Genomic DNA, 20,186 nt, shown 5'->3' with positions numbered 1-20,186 from the left:
AAAACTAGGTTGTGGCTAGTTGGGATGCTTTGACTATAAGTCTAAAGTATAATCTCAGGGAAGCCATTAAAAACGTATTACCCAGATGTGAGATGATACAGATTGCAATCACAGTTGAGACAGTAGGAATGGAAATAAGATGCTGAATGGAAGAGCTATTAAGAAGAAATACAACTGCCCTTGATTTAGGATCTTTTTTCCTTGGCTGCACTACTAGCATAATAAATAAAACTAACTGCTATCTCATCAGTGAGCAGGAATAAATTATGGTTGGAGAGTCAAGAAAAGAGTTTTGTCATAGTTTGAGATATATGCTAGAAAGGTATAAATAGAAACTTTAGAAATTTTGACTACTCTATGTGTTGGGAAAAATGTACATTTATTAAATAAATGCTGACTGAATGCTTATCGTGGCAGAATACTAAGCCCTAAGCAATGTTTATAATAATGTCTTATCCAACTGAAGATCCCTTATCCTAGAACGTCAAAAACTTTGATTTTTGAAAACCCAGACATTAAGCAAAAAAAAAAAAAAGAAAGTAGGAAGGAAATCATGTCCTTTTTCAGGCTCTCATTCTTAGCTTATTTGCTCACTCTTTACTCAAACGTCTATCACGTCTGAATATCTGCAATTTTAGTTATAGCTGATTCAAATAATAAATTAGAAATGGTAATTAGAGTACTGAGACTACAGAGGCAGACAAATTAATGATAGTTGAAGTGACAGCTAGTGAAGAATTGTGGAAAAGGACGATTGAAAAACTGACAGAACTCCTAGGACACAAGTCCCCTCAAAAGGCCCTGAAAGCACCATCAACGTGATATAGCCCACATTCACAAGGGCATGTTAATATTGTGTTCAGTAGATTTCCAAAACTTTAGAAGTAAAGCTAAAAACAAAAATTCAGCCAGACACACCAATATAGAAACTTCTGACAAGCTTTGCTAAAAAGGGGAGACAAGAAAGAAATGGGGATGTAAGTGGTATGGGCCATGATGGGTTTTTGTTTTTTGTTTTTGGGGGGTTTTTTTTGCTTTGTCTAGTTTTTAAAAAGGAAGACATGCCAGCATGTTTTCAGGTTGTTGGGAATGATGGGGGAAAGAGGTAAAATTGATGATGCTGAGGTAAGGGAGAACCACTGAAGTGTGTCCTGAGAGGAGTGAGGGAGTGGAACCTGGAGCTGAGCTGTAGGACTGGCTTTAGGCAGCAGCAAAGACAGCTCATCCATAACAAGGGCAAGAAGGCAGAGCACAGGAGGGTGGTCCATGGGGAGATGTGTAGGGGGCACTTGCGGGGTTACTCTGCTGACCTTGCTTTTATCACTGAAGCAGGAAGATGGGAGAGGAGATGCTGGAGGTTTGAGGAGAGAAGGAATAAAATCATCACCTAGGAAACGGAGAGAATGTATGGAGGAAGGGAACAACTGCGGGTCAGTGTTAAGGACCGCCTTAGGTGTGGTCCTGGATTTGAAATGGATCATGTGCTTTTCTCCTGCCAAGATTAGCCGTACAAGTGCAGGTCTGGGAGAAACAGCTAGATGTAACTGAGGTTGTGGCTTTGCCACAAAAATACGTCTCAAAAGGGCAAATTTTCAGTGCTGCAAATCAAAAAAGCCAGATTCATAAATCTCAACTACTCTGTTTAGAGATCTACTTATTCACTCATAAAGATTTACCGAATGCTTCCCAGATATAGGCCATCACTGAGCGTGCAGAGTAAACCAAGCAGCTCCTTCCCAGACATGCCAGATGAGCTAGTCCTGCACACTTTGCTTAAAGTGCTACCTTCCTCCAGAAAGGATTTATGTGGTAGCAGCCTAGTGGCCTTTGAGTAGATAAGGTTGGAATTCATCTCAGTGCTCTGTCATGGAAAGAACCCATTGCAAATGTATTTTGAGCTCCACCATGCTTGATTTTAAATCAGTTTTTAAAAATAGGCACCCACAATAGAATATGCCATTTTTAAAATGTGGCTGCAACTAGTCATATTGAAAAATATACAATTTAGACACAAGTAAAACAGAAACAGTAAAACTCCTTTTAGGAACCTAGGGGCAAAAACATCATGGAACTTCCTTTACTTCTCTGAAATTAAAATGAACTTGAATGCCCACTTCACCATATAACAGAAAATTTAATCTACTTCCAAGTAATCCAATTACTTCTGCTCCTACTTTTTTCCCTTCAATATGTTTTGGGTTAATATTTTGCCAGTTGAAGGCGCTCCACCTCCCATGTCTCCTCGTCTCTCCAGGAATACTCCGAGTGGAGCCATGATTTTCGTCATCTAGACGTTGGTGGGAGGGGAATGTGCTTTTGGTCCTTTATGTCCACTGCTAGGTCATTCACATGGGAAACCACACCACCCATCCTTAGTTCCTGGTTCTGTGTCCTTGTCACAGCCATTGCTCCCCGACACTCCTAGTGCTGCGTCATGGAGGGCAGTCTGTACCTTCCTCCCACTCATGAGGCCTCTAGTGGTTGGCTCGCTCGTTCTGGACTACTTCCATCGCCCATGGGGAGCCTGGTAGACTTCTGGACATTCTTCCATTCCAGTCCAGGGTTTCGTAAAGTAAGAGTGTAGAAAGTGGCCTTCGGTCTCTGTCCTTAAACACACCACATCTCCGTTTCTGTTCTCTTGTGGCTACACCATGTGATGGGGATGGAGATGGGCCACTGCAGTTTGTGATTCCTGTTTCCTCGCACAGGGCATAGTTTTCATCCTCTCTCCAGATTGTCTGTTTGGTCTGAGCCCAGGGGGATAGAGGTTCCCTCTAATCCATTTCCTCCTGCCTTCTGGTGGATTCTTATATCTTTGGGGGGCAGGAAACTACCTCATCATATGCTAAATCAGTCATGGTTCTACCAGAGAAACAATATATATAGAGAGAAATATATATAGAGAGACAGATATAGAGAGTGGAAAATATATATAGAGAGAGAAATATACGTATGGAATAAATCACAGATATAAGAAGTGATTTTTATGTTTATATTATTTATGTTTATATATTTATTTGTATGTATGTGCCTATGCATATATTAAGATATGTATACATAGACAGGTATAGATATAGAGTAATTCATTTCAAAGAACTGGCTTACTTGATTGTGAGGTATGGCTGGGCAAGTTTTAAATTCATGGGAAAGAGCTGTCACTGGTCCACAGGTAGAATTTCCTCTTCCTCAAGGAAATCTCAATTTCTGCTCTTATAGCTTCAACTGATTGGGTGAAACCCACCCATGCTATTGGGGGGAATCTCCTTTTCTTAAAGTGAACTGGCTGTCGATGCTAACAACATTTACAAAATGCCTTCATAGTAACCACTAGACAGAGCTATAGCCTAGCCAAGTTGACACATAAAATTAACTATCGCATATACATTCTCTTTACTCTGTGCTTTATCTATAAACACTGTGTTCTATGTCCTCCAGACAAGTCAACCTTTTTGAGCTTAGAGAAAAAAAAAGCGTTATCCCCCAAAAAGCTTGGCTCTTGCAATGGAAATCTGGGCTTTCGATATTGCTTCAGCTAAAAGTTTATGAATTAATTCAGGTAGTAATATATTTCTTGGTTCTAGGCTATAACTGCCCTCCCTATGTAGCAATGAATATCACTGAATAAATGAGTGAAGACTCCTGGAGAAAACAAACCTCACGTATTATCTTCAGATGTTGTTCTACCAACTTATCAGATACCCATAAATGAGACAAGATTTTTAAAAAATCAGATCAAATTCAATAGAAAGAATTGAAAGATATGAACTTACTAAAAATTTAACGTATCACAAAACCTAACTTTTCTCAGTTTTTTTTTTTTTCTTTTTTGCTTGGTTTTCGTGGGAAGTTATTTGTAATAGGCATGTCCTTATTTTTCTCCTAAGCTAATGATATGATATCGGGAGAATAATAGTGAAATACAGCATGGACTATTAAACTGGTAACAATAGTAGATAGCGCTCATGAAAAATCAGTCCATTTCTATGCAATCCAATTCATCACATATCTTTCATTCTCATTTATTATTCATAAATATGTATTGCCATCTTAAGCTACCATGCTATGAAACTGGTATAAAATATTATTGAATGTCAACTGCAATTGAAAAATTAAATAAACAAACAAACAGCCATGCGAACTAAGCACAGAGCATCTGCCCATGATTTGAGACGTGGTCTCTGCCCTCAGAGAGCTGACGGAAGAGACATACATGGACAGCAGTTACAATACAGTGCACCATGGAGATGAGATGGGATTAGTACAGGATGCTAATAAAACAGAAAAGAGGCACATAATCCAGTCTGAGGAGGAAATGGAAGCTTTCAGAAGGAGGTGTTATCTGAATCCTGAAGAAAGCATAGGCTATTGGCAAATAAATAAGAAAACCACCCTGCCCACCCCACTGCCATTTTATTGGTAGGAGGCAGTAATGTGCATGGCACATTTGGGGAAAACAGTCTGTCCTTGGACCAGCTCTGTGTGAGGCCTTAAGTCAGACTGAAATTGGGACAGGCAATGAGAAAGGCATAATTCTGGGCACACACAGTGACCAATTTTATCTGGAGCTAATAATATAAGTTATGAGAAGGAACATAATAGAAGATTTAAAAAGAGAAACTGGACTGAGGCAATATAAAGAGATATTGAGTATCTGGATTTTGTCAGGCAAATTGAATTTTTTTGCTATTTTTCAGCTTTATGGAGGTATAGACAATTGAATTTGTTTCAAGGTTTTTTATGTGTACAGAGTATGCATATCCCAAAATCTCAAATGTAAAGCCTAAAATGTTCCTTTAAACAATTGCTTCTTTTAAACTTCTGCTTATGTTATTCATAGATTCATGGAACTAGTTCAAGCATCCTGAAAATATTCTACGGCTGATTCCTCTATTTTTGGCAGAATATACTTACATTATCTGTCCAATTTTTTGAAACCTCCAGAGATTATTTTAGTAACCCAGTCATTGTTTGATAATCCTTGTAGTTAAGAAATTATTCCTTATGACTCACATGAATATCCTCCCTGGCATTAGTGGACATAAACTGTAACCTCTTTTCCAAGTTACTCGTCAAAAACAACAACGATCACAACCTTTCAAGAGATACAACAGCTGCACAGTAATGTCTCTGGTAATGTCTGTCTACTTCTAATATCTCTTGAAATCAATTAGAATATCTCGACTAAAGATGAACTGCCACTGAGGTAATTAATTGCCTAGTCCATGCGTTGGTAGTCTGCCAGCGTGGACTGTTCCCAGTGATTCTGCACCAGTGTCTTAGTCCTGGGTTGCTCAACCTGGGCTTTATTGACATTTTAAGACAGATAAATCTTTGTTTGGGGGAGCTGTCCTGTGCATTGTGGGATGTTTAACAGCATCCCTGGGCTCTACCTATTAGATGCCAATAGCATCCTCCACATGTGTCAATAAAAATGTCTCCAGACTTTGTCAAATGTCCCCTGGGGTGCAAAATCATCCCTGATTGAGAACCACTGGCCTCATCCTACCTTGTTTTGAAAGGTCTAAAGAAAACTAACTAGTATTACAGATCAGGGTTTGTTTTTAATCTATAGCTAAGAAATCAAATTTTCACATATTTGAATTATCTCTAAATAGCTTTGGATTATTTTTTTATTATTAATAAAATACTTTTAAACACTTTTTTTTAAAGTCCAAATTTTCCTAAGCATATAAACTGCAGAGTAATATCTCTCCTTTCTTTTGAGATTATTGGTCCCATTTCCTAAAGATGACCACTGTTAGCACTTTCTTGTTAATATATCATATCTTTATAAATGCAACTGTTATATATCCTTTATTTTATGTAAATAAGCTCAAACTGTATAGACTGTTGTTCAATATACTTTCTGTAACTTAATGATATACCTTAAATATCTTAGATCAATAGATGTATATCTATCTCATTTCTCAAAGTGTTGAACTATATATATAAATATATACATCCATAATTACACCCTATAAATTAACAATCCTCTATTACATCTGATATTTTTATTTGTTTTGTTTCTAGATATCTGAAATAGTTATTGATAATCATCACTGAAAATAGAAATTATCTTTAAAAATAAGTGGATTGAATATAGGGAAAGTTTGTCTTTGTATCTTTTGAAAGGGAGTTTGTTTTGGTTTTTGTTTATTTTGTTTGTTGTTTTTCTTCTAACAAGGTATTTTAGCAAACTACTTTTGATGATGTGAGTAATTATCTTAGAAAATAGGAATATTGCTTAGTTTCCATAGATTGTAAAAAGGATTTCAAATGCTGAAAATAAGTTACAGAATCCAATGAAAACTCTTAACCTTAGTGCTAACACAAGTCATAGCTGTACAGAATCACTATAAACATTTTAATTAAATGTGCTCACCTACTTTATTTTAAATTTAAGTGAGCAGAACTGCCTTTAGTGCAGTGACTGCATTGATTTCAGAGCAGCAATGTTAAAATTTTCCATTTTAACATTTAATGTTGTTACAGAATAGGTTTATAATTTCACTGAGTTGATTTTCATGAGTTCCCTAGACACAATTGTAAGTGCTTATGCATTTCTGTCAAGATCTGTCAACAAGTAAAAGCTAAGTTTTATTCCATTAATGATAAATCACTAGGTACTTAGCTTCTAAGAAATGTTTATTGAAACACTTAAGGATTTAGTTCTCAGAGAAGGATTCAAGATTTGGATGTAACCCAGGTCAAATCACGTCTCCCCCCAACCAAAAAAAAAAAAAAAAATGATAGCCAGCCACAGCATAATCACCTTACTGTATGGAAACTGGTACAATTTCCTCAAAACCACATTATAAAAATGTTTCACTGTACTTGCTCTCTGGCTTTGGCCCTCGAATAACATTGGAACCCAATTAAGCCAAAGAAAAAGTTACAATAGCTGCACAAAGTCTAGACCATTTTTTCCTTCTCTGTGCACTACAGTTCACACAGACCCCTAAAACTCATGCACACCACATACACATTGTTTTAGTCTTTGAGGGATGACAGTAATTCATTCTCTGGCAGAAAAAAAGGAAGTCACTGATATTCACTCAATGCTTGTGTCTCACTTGGCAATCAGCATAGGTGACTGTTCCTCTGTTTCTCCATCCACTAATCTCGAAGGATTTCTAGGAGAAGGAAGAGATTTAAGAGCTTCATCAAAAATGTTTCTGCTGTTGCTATTAAAATTGTTAAGCATTTTTTTCCAAGTTGCTTTAAGCATGACTTGAATAGTTATTTGAGTTCTCATGCATTGGAGTAATTTTTCAATTAGGGTGAGTTTTTAGAAAGTTAAGTGATACATTTCTTAAATTATGAGTGATGTTTGTATGAGATGAGAATATTCGATTCAAAAACTGTCATCACAAAAATTTAATTTCAAGTACCACTTAAAGCAAGATGCATTTATGTCAACATTAAGCATTAACTTACACCATGCTAATGTTACCATAAGCGGAAAGACTAGGACTATGGGGAGAGAGGGGGAGGAAGGGAAAGAGGAGGTAAGGGGAGACAAAAGGGGGAAGAGATGAGATCATCCTCAAGAAAAAGTGCAGCTACCAGACTGGCCAGAACTAGATTTCGGTGGCCGAGAACAGATCCAGGACGCCATTTTGCCCCTCAAGGTGAACTTTAGCTAATTGCAATGGATGATAATATTATTAGCATTGCAGTCAGGGAAAAGCTCCACCCCTTGTGTTGCCTTGGCAGTTCCGATAGAGCCAAATAAGAACAAAAATCCATCCTCCAATGGGAAGGAGTGGTCAGTGAGGACATACCTAGGAACCCCCCACCCCTAAGTCTTGACTATTTTATGCCTTCATTTTTAGTGAAATTCCCAAGTCTCACTGTTCCTCTGGGCAGCTGCTCCTGTGCAGGCCTGACTGCTTTCACCATCTTTAGAGTGTACTATCCTTTTAATACATCTATCTCTTGCTTGACTCACGCAGTGCATCCTTGAATGCTTTCCTCTGATGAATACCAAGAACCCTTTTCTGGCAACACTAGTAGAGCCACATAACCTCGTCATTGTCATGCTGTCACATTCTTCAACTGTCCGCTGCATCACTAGAGCTCTGCTAAGTGTTTTCATTCAGGTCTGAGTCTATTTTGCTCCCCGATCTCTGTTGAAATTCTTAATTTTCTTATCTCAGTGCCTTATAAATTCTCAGTGTATAAATGTAGTCATATATATTTAATATATCATTTATTGTGGTCAGAAAGCCTTCAAAAACTTATTTAGAAATATATCTACTTCTAAGCTACATACTTTCCCTGTGAAATAAGCCTAGCAACATTTGCACTAAATCTCATTTCCTTAAACTTTTCTATCTCATCTATCCACTCCTTATCTGAAAAGAGCTTGCTACCATCTTAGGACTAAATAAATTTAATTTTAAAATAAGCAAAAAGTGATTCAGATGAAACCATTTTCTTCCTCCTATCCTCATCCTTTGTGCTTTAATGCTTGGTTTTGTGTCTGCAAACACACACACACACGCACACACACACACGCACACACACAAAACACACACACAGAGATTAAGTTAAAAGTATTGCTGTCTCCATTACGCTTCACATCCAAAAATCACTGAACCTCCCTTATTTATAGGCAAACTACATACAGCCATCTAAACAGAGATTCTCAGTGAAGAGTAGCCTACCAGAATAGAGAAATGGATAGAGTAAGGTATGCATGGTTTAACATACAATTGCCAATATTTTAATGTAAGTTTATATTTGGAAAAATAGTCCTTTCTTAATAGCTACAAAAAATAGTGCTGGACCAAATTATCTTCGTTGGTGGGGAGCCCCTAAATATATATTAGTTGGTACAAAAGTAATTGCGATTTAAAAGGTTAAAAATATTTGCAAAAACCGCGATTACTTTTGCACCAACCTCATATACTGTGAAGCAAAGTATATATTTACCTCTATGAGAAATATCAGCATCTCAGGAAAGGTATATGAAATATGTTTGATCATTACAACAGGGTGTAGATTTTTAAAGTTTGAGAAATCTTGGATTTATATAAATTCGACAACAGGCTGCTGTAAGTCATGTATACAAAAATGAGTTTTGGGGGTGCAGAAAAACCATAGGCATATAAGCGTGTAATTGAAGAAACAAACCCAACGATCAGTGGTTTTAAAACTTCTTAATACACTTATAAAATACATTTATTATAGAAATCAATAAGAATAATGAGGTCAAGCTGATGAACACAAAAATGTTAAACTAGTTGTTATAACTGTAATGTTACAACTGTAGTAACATTAGCCTCAACAAAATTTGTGTTCAGGATCAGACAAATATTGATGCACGCAGCGCCATCTGTTTCTTGTATCAGGAAAGCTGACACCTCCAGGACATTGTCAGCTGTCGGCTTCCCATGTCTCTTCACCAGAACTGTGCCTCTTAGCCACCCAGAAGCAAAGGAACTAGCAAGGAATGTATTTTGCTCTTCCAGTCTCTATAATTGAAGGGCAGCAAGAGAAGAGTTTGGGAATTACTATGGAATCATCAAACCAGCAATGTCTACCATGCTTGGGTTTTAAATGATTGCAAGTTTATTTTACCAACAAATTAAAAAACCTAGTTTCCTTAAGTTTCTAACTTCACTTTACAAACCTTATTGTTCTATTTATGAATCTTAAAAAATAAACCACCTTCACTCCTGTACTTTATTAATATTTAACTGAAGATGAATAAACTGAACTCCTTTTAACAATTAGTTCCACTCAAGACTAAGTAAGTTAAATAGGTTGAGTTATTTTAAATAGCATTTTATATGTAATGATTGATTTTGTTTTAAATATTTAAATGTTTGCTTAAAAATGCTAGAAAATCCAATAAAACAGATTTTAAGTATAGTAAATGTTAGTCTCTTAAATATTTCAATATTATTTATTGACTGAGTCAAATTTTCTGATAACATAAAATCAATTTTAAATTCAATTATGTTTATTTAAATTAAAATTAGTAAGTTAATTGCCTAATTCTCTCTAACATTTAAACAAAAAAACACTTTATAGTCCCAATAAGCACAGATTATTCCTATATTAAAATACATTACCAATACTGTACATTTTATTAATTTCATTATCTCTATGTTAATTCTAAAATTTATCACCATTGAAAATACCCACAGCCATTAAAGGGACAATTTTACCATACCACATGAACAGAGGTTTCGTCTCAAACAAGCTGAGGTTATTTTGGGGCCAACAGTTTTTTACCAGGACACAGTATGTGAAGTTTCTTATGTCCAGGATGACCACCTGAAGCTCTAACAGTAAGGAAGAAACTCCAAGTGCACACCCTTCAGTGGCAGTTAGTCTGAAAGTCTACATTCCTGAAGTTTGAGTTAGATCTGTATAGGGGAGGGGAAACTTTTCCTCTGCTCTCTTAGGTTCAGTGCCTGGGGCCTGCAAGTTAAAATGACAAAAGGCAGATTAACAAGAGAAAAAGTGTATTTGTATGCATCACAACAGGAGCTAAATGGGAATCTAACCTACTAAATGGTTAAAGTTAGGGACTTATATGACTGACTAGGGAAAAGGAGAAAGGGAAGGAAAGGCTTCTAGGGCAAAATAGCAAATTGGTTTCTAGGAAAGACAAATGGTTTTTTAAGAGAGCAAAGGTAAGATAAGAAAATTTGTGATAACCTTTGTTTATGTAGATGTAAGTAGAATCTTTCCCTCTTCTCCGTGGCCATGAAATTCCCCCACAGAGGAAATTTATGGTAGGTTTACTCTTGGTCTCTTTCCTGGGAGTAGAACCTTCCCAAAAAGGGAATTTATGGCAGCCTCATTTCCCAGAAGTTTCTGTTTTTAGTCAGATAAGGGAAGATCCCAGAAGACTTCCTTCTGCATCTGTTGATTTTCAAATGTCTTTAGCTTAAAATAACCTTCATACCAACTTTGGGGTTCCAAATGGGTTCCCACACCTGTTAAACAATATTTTAAAAAGTAGAAGAAGGTGGAGGAAGAGGAATGGTGGGAGGAGGGGATACAATTATAATTCTCATGCACATATAAAAATAAAATGTCTCAAAGACTTTATTTAACTCATTTGCTAGTGAGAAAACCAGTAAGATGTTACAACCAAGTCAAAGGAGAATACAAAACACACACACACACACAGATCAATAGAAATGCTGAAATAAATTTGCATAATACATGCAAAAATCACCAAGATCTAATCATCAATGTATCTCACAGTTTGTTTCTGTCAAACACAATCTACATTTCTATAGACAAAATCATTTGCATTACTATACATTTTCTACAACTTGCTGTGGTTTTAAATTCAAAGACAATGTAAGGTAGAAATAATCTAGCCCAGTAAGACTTATCTTGTTTGCCCATTTCAAAGTCTTTTACAGTATTTCCTGTGAAATCATACCTCTTTTATCTGTAACTTCTTTCATTTATGATCTAATTCAAGTAGGCAGAGTTCTGTGCCCCAAGTAAATAGCAGCCAACTTCCTTCACAAATGTCTTCACTATCACATTAAAGTTTTATTATTTTCTTATTCCTTCCACCTGACAGGGCCACGATCCTTATAAATATTGTAATGGGTAATAAATTTTGAGTATCTTCTGATTTTTCTCTGACTCTGCCTGCACTGACGACACTGGAGACATACTAAGGACATATGCAGAGAACAAAACAGAAACTTCATGGGCTTAGTTACTTCCTGGACACTGACTGGTCAGTGAACAATGGCACATTCTCTTCACTGCACACTCTGTTCCAACTTTAGTTATCAAATGCAGTTACTAAATGACCAAGATTCAATGCTCTGAGTAAACTGGCGTCTGTTCTTACCAATTTTTTATTGGTGTATCCAACTTGCAGCCTTTATAGGCCCATATGGATGCCAATTCAAATACAAAACTATTCAACTATTCAAAGGTGGCATTTCAACCACTCTTTTTTTTATTATTATCATGTAAAATTTTATTTTATACTCTTGCAAGTGCCTTTAGACTTACTTGGAAAGATTTTTTTAAATATTATCTTTGTCATATATAAAAAGAAAGAATATATAAGTGAAACAAATTGGTTAAGCCTAAAACTTTTTTATATATTCAGAACCCAACTTTTCTGGATTACTTTATTTTTTTAATTAAAGTTTATTGGGGTGACAATTGTTAGTAAATTTACATAGATTTCAGGTGCACAATTCTGTAATACATCATCTATATCTCACATTGTGTGTTCACCACCCAGAGTCAGTTCTCTTTCCATCACCATATATTACAGGATCATAGCCAATGTAGTCGGTGATTTCTCACATTCAAATAACAATACCTTTTGTGAAAGAAATTCTGCCCTATGTGAGAACATGGATGAACCTTGAGGACATTATGCTAAATGAAGTAAGCCAATCACAGAAGGACAATACCTCATGATTCTACTTACAAGAGGCATTTAAAATATTGTAGTCAAACTCATAAAAGCACAGAGTAGAATGGTGGTGGCCAGGGGCTGGAGGCAGGGGGTCATAGGGAGTTGCTAATTAACAGGTATAAATAAGTTTTAGTTACACAGAATGACTAAGTTTTAGAGATCTACTGTACAACATTGTGCCTTTAGTTAACAATACTGTATTGTGCACTTAAAAATTTATTGAGCGTAGATACCATGTTAAGTGTTCTTACCACAATTATATTTTTTTATATATAAAATGGAAGAACTATAAAAACTCAATAAAACAGGACTTGCTCAGTAAGGTACTTCTGTGAGAACAGCTATTCTCCTGTTTCTTTAATGTATGAATCCATCTTTTTAAGTGAAGTAGTAATAACCATGGCAGCTTTGGATCCAGAGAGATAATTAGGGGATTATGTTATTCAAGAAATTTTTCAAGTATTAAAAGAAAGGGGGAAAACAAGCACTCCCCTTGACAAGGATGGAAGAGGCACTCCGGCCTACACAACACATATATGATTAAGGCATTGTCACCAATTTCGTGGCATTTAGCCTTTTTTTTTTTTATCCAGTTTGGGATGATGGAAAATTCTGGAGATAGATAGTAGTGATAGATGCACAACAATGTGAATGTGCGTAATGTCACTAAAGTGTACACTCACAATGTATTAAAATGATAAATTTTATGTTATGTACATTTTGCCACAGTAAGAAAATCAATTTCAATTCCAATATTGTTTTATATTCCATCCCGTAACCTAATAGTGTCACACATAGTGATCCTTTGGAAAAGCTTATGGGGGGGAATTTTTTTAGTTGTTCTTTATAATTCCTGCTTCCTGACTGCTCTGGCTACACATATGTTTGGAAGAAGGTTAGGTTACTCTGCATGAGCATCATCTAAGAGATACGGAGTTTGCAAGAAATCCATACCCAGAGAAGGCAGCAGCCAGAGAGGCTGGAAAAGGTGAATCCCCATTAGGACCCAAGCCACAAAGACTGTATAAGAAGTATCAGTCTAAAGAGGATAGTTAAAATAATTCTTATTGAAATACACTCTTATTCTCACCCCTTTAAAATTTTCAAACCATTAAAATATTTAGGTTAGCACACGACAAAAACAGTACGCAGGGGCATTTTGTATAAGTGGGGCTCCACAGAAAAAAAGTGAAAACTCGAAGCTGTTAGACTTGATGGCTTATCTGCCATTTTAACAAAGGGTGACAAATTGTGAAGTGACTAGACCTAAATCTAATTATGATGCAACATCAGATAGCCAAACTTCAGGAACATTCTACAAAATAACCTGCAATTTTCAAAAGTGTAAAAGGTCATAGAAGAGAAGGAAAGACTGAGAAACTATTCCAGATCAAAGGAAACTAAAGAAATGTGACAATTAAATGCAAGGAATGGTTGTGAACTAGATTATTTTACTATGAAGGACATTTTGGGGGCAATATGTGAAACTTGAATGGGTTCTAAGGTTTCAATGGTAGTAAGCTATCAATACTAATTTCCTGATTTTGATGGTACTAGTGTGATTATTTAGGTGAATGTTCTTGCTTATACACACCAAAATTTTAGGGGTGATGGAGCTTAGGTCAAGACTTTACTCTCAAATGGTTCGGGGTGGGAGGGAATCATTCTTTACACTGCATTTACAGCTTCTATTTAAGTTTGATATCATTTGAAAATTAAAAAGTTATTTTAAAATATCACTTACTATTTAAGATTTAGATTATATCTGTTGAATTATGCTATTAAAATGTGGGACTAATTTCATGCAGAATTATTGAAGAGCTAGTTCTGCTTCTAAATATAAATTTTAAAGACAGGACACAATATTCATGAAAATAAGTTACTCTGAAAAGAGTTTTGAAAACAGCATGAAAACACAGGCAGTTATGTCTAGTTAAAACATCTTCAAACAGTAATTGTCTGAAGATTGACAATTTATCAAAGAATTTTCTGATTATCTTTTATCTTAATAAATATATGAAAGTAGTCTCAATGCAGATCAATTTATTTATATGTACACTTGAGGTCTCTGAAATGTATGATGTTCTACCAGTGACGTCCTGTGGAATACAGATCCTTTGTTTTGATCAATTTGTTGGAAAAAAACTGATAAATAATTTAAAAATAATTTCACAAGTGGGAACACTATTTTCAACACAGCTCATTATTTCATAGATTCGACTATTTAATTCCTCACATTATGTGCTCTAAAGCCACTAAGTACAGTCAAAACCTGACTTAAATTAATTGCTTCTCTATGAGAATACCACTTGCCCCGTTATTAAAATGATTCACTGTATCTTACAAAGGAAATAGACACTTTTATTCTTTTCATGTTTTCATGATAGACTACAAGTATGTTTTTTACATAATAACTTTATTGACTGTTCAAACTATTCTGTTTTTATTTCTTCATAATTGACAGTTATTCTGGAAAGTGTCAAAGATTTACAAACTTGGTAAGGCTAATAAGCAACAGAATTATACTTGGCGTCTACAATAACCTTTGAAATTATATAAATCTGAAGTTTTACAATGGCATAGTTAACTTATGTCCATGCAAAAACCTGCACATGGATGCTTATAGCAGCTTTATTCATAATTGCCAAAATTTGCACACAACCAAGCTGTTCTTCAGTAGGTGAATGGATAAACTATGGTACATCCAGACAATGGAATATTATTCAGGACCAAAAAGAAAGGAGCCATTAAGCCACAAAAGATATGGAGGAACCTTAAATGCATGTTAGTAAAATGAAAGAAGTCAATCTGAAAAGAGCAGGAACTCTCTTTTTCCCTCAATGCTGTATGCCCAGGGCCTCACACTTAGAAACTGTCCAATATACTCGTAAGAATGAGCACATGGCATCTGCATGCCTGATATCCTCTATGTCTTCTTCGTCTTCTAGTACCAGACCAGCCTTGAATCTGAGCTAATGCAGTAAATTCGTGATTTTTAGAATGATTGGCTGAAAAAAAATTTGAAAGGAAAGAAGGGAGCTAACCTGTAAAGTATAGGCAGGCATTTCGTAGCAAACAAGGGTGGGAAGGACATTCCAGGAGGGAACCAGTATGTGAAAAAGGAAAGAGAGGAAAATCCTGGCATCTTCTGAGGATACGGAAAAGAATATTCTGTTACAATGGAGGTTCTTGGAAAATACTTGGTGTCAGGCTAGTAAGCAAGGTGAGGGTTGTACATGCTGGGAGGATATTGGGGTGCGGGGAGGGAACCACTTTTTGCAGTGCTTTCATATTAACCTTTCTTTCCCTTTCTCATCCCAGTTTCTCATGGGAGTGGACAGGATGTCAATTGCTCCCTTGGCTATTTCCCCTGTGGGAATATCACCAAGTGCTTGCCTCAGCTTCTCCATTGTAATGGTGTGGACGACTGTGGGAACCAAGCCGATGAGAACAACTGTGGTGAGTGAAGCGCCCGTAGTCACAGCAGGAACCAGAGATAAAGGGCTGAAGGGGACGTCACCAAGACCTCTCATAACAAAGAGAAATGAAAAAGAGAAACCGACATTGCAATACAAAATATGTGTCACTTAAGGAAATCTTACATTGATTTCATTAGCTTAAAATATCCGTTCTTTTCTATGTATTAGTATCACAGCCAGTATTTTAGGAAAGTGATTCTGCACATACTACGTGTACTAACCTGCAAATCTGCCCAGTTAATGTCTGAAGAGGCAGAATGGTGTAGAAATGGAGAATGTGAGTTCTGAGCCAAAGTGCCTGGTTTGAGCGTGAGTACAAACAGTAGGCGATTGTGTAAACTTATGAATATTTTTTACCCTTTCTTTGTCTCACTTTCCTCATGTTGTAAAAGGGTTCAAAACTTGTAGCTATGCTAAGGGAATTGGGGAAGATTAAATGTAGAGAGTCAGAATAGTGCAGGCATACAGCAGGCACTGTTTAAGTGTTACTGCTGGCTCACGGGGATGACCAGGAGAGGACTCAACCCGGAGCAGCGACCAGGTTCTTGTCTACACACGAGAAAGAATTCAAGAGCAAGGCCGATGCAAAAAAGCACAGGAAGTTCATTGAGATGAAAGTACACACTAGAGAGGGAAGTGCGGGCAAACTCAGAGAATGAGTTGCATGGAAGAAGTCCCTCCCGCAGGGGTATTTATGCCTCCCGAAAGCTGAAGTTGATGACATCCCATTGACATGGCTCTTCGGTTTCCTCCCAGGAGGTGGGATCCTCAGTTTCCTGCTCTGTCCTCCCTATTTGGCTCCTCGGAAACTGTCATGGCATCCAGTGCATGCTGGGAGTCATAGTAACTTTTCAGTTAGGATTTTGTTCAAATATCTGAAGCCTCAAAAACACATATTTATAAAAGAACTTTAATTGGCCAGATCTGACTCACTGGAAAAAATGAGCTTTGGTTATTAATGTAAAATAATGAGATTTCTCAATCATGGGGAAATAAGGTACTATTTTTGGAAGACAAGGACATACACAATTCTAAGTGCTGTAAAATAACTGATACACTGAAGAGGCCTTGCTGTTCCCACTCCCTCAAGTATTATAGACTTTTAAAGTCACCACCTTGAAGAAATTAAACTTCAGAACACTGTCTCTAGGTGGTGGCAGTAAGAATAAGCACACTATCTAAAATGGTGAGCTTAAGCTACAATTACCTTTGATTTAAATGGCTATACATATGTGTTTTTATCCTTAAATATGTGTGTATGTGTGTTCTCTTCTTTAAATATATATATATATATAATATATATAATACATATATAATATAATATATATAATATATATAACATATAAATATATAAAATAGATATAGATATAGATATAGCATCTTAAAGTAACTCACTACTACGTACACAAGATTTTTTTTTTTAAACTGCCCCCTGCCGACCATTTCCCCTTCAACCTGCTAGCAATTCAGGTAGGGAGAGCGACCTGAGAGCTCCCCACCAATTGAAATGTTGGCAGGAAGCAGGAAAAGGAACCTGGTAGGAGCAGCAAATTCACCTCCAAAAGTAGTCTCTCAGTGAAACAGATTTGGAAACTCTTGCCTTAGTGCTAAATTTAAAGAGACCAAGTAACAAACATTAGCAATCTGTAAAGTAATAATCCTTAAAGTTGTATAAGTTTCTCAGGTTTCACCAACCAGCAAATTCAGATGGAAGCCGTACAGCATTGGAGCGTAGAGATCAAGCTGGGGAGGCCTGGGCATAAATCCTGGCTGTTTTCTTTACGGGACATGGGAAGGACAGGAGTATATCTAGGGAGTGTTAAGAGGATTCAGTGAGAGAATGTTTCTAAGATGCTTAGAGGAGTATCTAACATATAATTAGCACTCAATAAATGTTAGCTGGTGCATCAGTCAGCGGTAACTATATTACAAACTTAGTGACTTAACGTAGAAACCTCTTATTTAACTACTAGCAATTCTGTGGATCAACAGCTCAGGCTAGGTTTGTCCAAAATCAGCCGTGTTGGAATCTCTCATGCATCTTAGTAATCTGTGCACCAGCTGTGCTGTCATACCTGGGACCTTGTGTGAGGCAACCGGGTGATTGGCTCTGGTCCTCCAGCAGGCAAAGCCAGGCTTATTCTCATGGGAGAGACATGGCACCCGGCAGTGAAGCGGAAGTCTGCAGGGCCTCATCTCCTGAAGATGTAACTATAGTTACATTCATAGAGATGAATTATGTAGATTTGTATATTTGGCCCTTAATTATATTCATTACACTGAATCCTGGTGAATATTAATAGAGAGAATATAATAGACCTATTTCTTTATAGTTAGAGTTAAATTCTGATGACAAGCATGGGCTTACCTTTTGTGAAAACAACACTTAATCAGAACAGAAATCTGGCCAGTGAATCTATCCATAATGGTTTCTTTGTTTCCCCACCTCTTTGACTTTCTTTCTCCCAGTGTTTTTATCCTACTCTCTGTAGGTTTTATGAGCCATGCTCTCTCTTTCTGTCTCATGGTTTTCCCCATCTCTTGGCTTCCATTTTGACTCTTTAACTGTCCCCCATCCCGTTTTTTACTCTTATCAATTTTCCTTTCTGTTTCATACTTGTCTTTTTCTCTATCCTTTTCTCCATCAAACCAAGTCCACCACTCTTATGAAGACTTGTCTATGTAACAAATGCGATGTTAAACTGTTCCCGGTCTTCTTCTGCAAGAATTGTATAGCTCTCTTGAAGTTCACCTAAACCAGCAAATCTCCAAATGCAGTTCTGGACCAAACCCATCAGCATCATCCACAAATTTGTGAGAAATAAAGATTCTCAGGCCCTATCCCAGACCTATTGACTCAGAAACTCTGCCAGAGATAAGCTATTCGTGTCATTTTGATGCACAGCAGATTCTGAGAACCAATGACCTAAGCCCCAGTGAGCAAATTAGGCATGCATGCAAAATGGTAGCCACAGCAGAAATAAACTAGAATCAAGTTTTTAATATGGCATGCAAGTGTTTTAGCTTGCTAACAAACCCCATTATTATCAATTATCTAAAACATTTTGTCTCTATAAGAAAAACTGACACTTTACTAGTTGTAGTCATCTGAAAATACAAAAAAAAAAAAAAACCACACAAGAATTCTGATCAAAACTGCATAGCTGAGCAGTGCACATGCAGCTGTTTCCATCCATGGGGAGGCTGAAACTTCCCAGGAAGAATGGCAGAATCGCACCACTGTCTTTAGAGTCCAGGTAATAAAAATTACGAGATGTAGTTATTTCTTCTTGCTTCTTATTGCTTTAATTTTCTTCACCAGCTGTAGGTTTATTTTTTCCTTCACTTTATAGTTTTTGGATAATTTAAGTTCCCCAGGCTACTCAATTTTAAGGCATCTATATTTAAAGTCTAATTAAATTAAGTCAGAAAGTTGGTTCTTTTTAGAACATGGAAATCTTGGCTTATTTGAATAAGCAGCATTAAATATATTTGCAATCACATAAAATGCACTATCTTAACATATAAATAAAAGAAAACCCCACAGCTAAAAAATCACTTTTAGAATGATCATTTATAACTTAATAGTATATTGTCAAGTAAAAATTATTTTTCTAATGGATAGGAGGCCTTTTTCCTTAATAAACCTTTTAAAATGTGTCCTAAAACATACCTTCAAAAACCTCTCCCTTGTTCTCTTAAGCTATTTAAACACTGACACCAATAATAATTATTAAAATTGAGAAATAAGTCAAATGGAAATAGTGATAATAAAATTTAGGGGAGTTAGTTTAAAAAGTGAAATACCATCAAATAAATTAAATTGATTCCCCATATGTTGAACTGTAATATGAACTAATCATATTTAGAAAGAACTGTTACTTTTGTATTATCACAGGCATCTTGAACAATTACTCTTAGTTGGGTATTTTAAGTTCCTGGTTTTCTTAGAAAACCCGTTTCTCTATAACAAAACACTTTACTGAATGTTTTAAAAAGTTAGTACAAAATGCATAAGAAAGACATCAAATCACTGAGCATTTTTCGTGTACACAATATAAGCAAAAGCAATAGATTTAAAGTTTTCAATTGAATTCACTACATTGAGATGTTTATTTAAAAGGAACTTTTTGCATTTCCAGATTAAAATTTGCTAGCATTTCTTCTTCTGTATTATAAACAGATGGCTGTACAAAGAGGGCTCCCAGGTACGATTACACAACCCCAACTTCAGCCCCTTGCTAGAGGCAGGTTGAATCATTACACCACGAAGACCCAAACTC

General features: G+C 36.3%; 1 protein-coding gene and 1 non-coding gene across 2 annotated transcripts in view; both read left to right on the top strand.

Moving 5' to 3' along the window:
• Positions 1-20,186, top strand: part of RXFP1 (relaxin family peptide receptor 1) — an 86,264-nt gene that overhangs the window by 18,956 nt on the left and 47,122 nt on the right. Inside the window, exon 2 of the mRNA XM_074338389.2 lies at positions 15,746-15,883. Within this exon, the coding sequence (XP_074194490.1) occupies positions 15,746-15,883 (138 nt within the window). The remainder of the gene's footprint in view (positions 1-15,745; positions 15,884-20,186) is intronic.
• Positions 12,884-13,009, top strand: LOC141572979 (U6atac minor spliceosomal RNA). Its single transcript, XR_012498568.1, has one exon. It is a non-coding gene; the product is annotated as a U6atac minor spliceosomal RNA (small nuclear RNA).

The sequence above is a fragment of the Rhinolophus sinicus genome, chromosome 15 (assembly GCF_057876585.1).
Source record: "Rhinolophus sinicus isolate RSI-liver-muscle chromosome 15, RSI-T2T, whole genome shotgun sequence".
Taxonomy (NCBI): Eukaryota; Metazoa; Chordata; class Mammalia; order Chiroptera; family Rhinolophidae; genus Rhinolophus; species Rhinolophus sinicus.
Note: the sequence above shows the minus strand (reverse complement) of the source record. Positions and strands in the feature narration are given on the sequence as shown.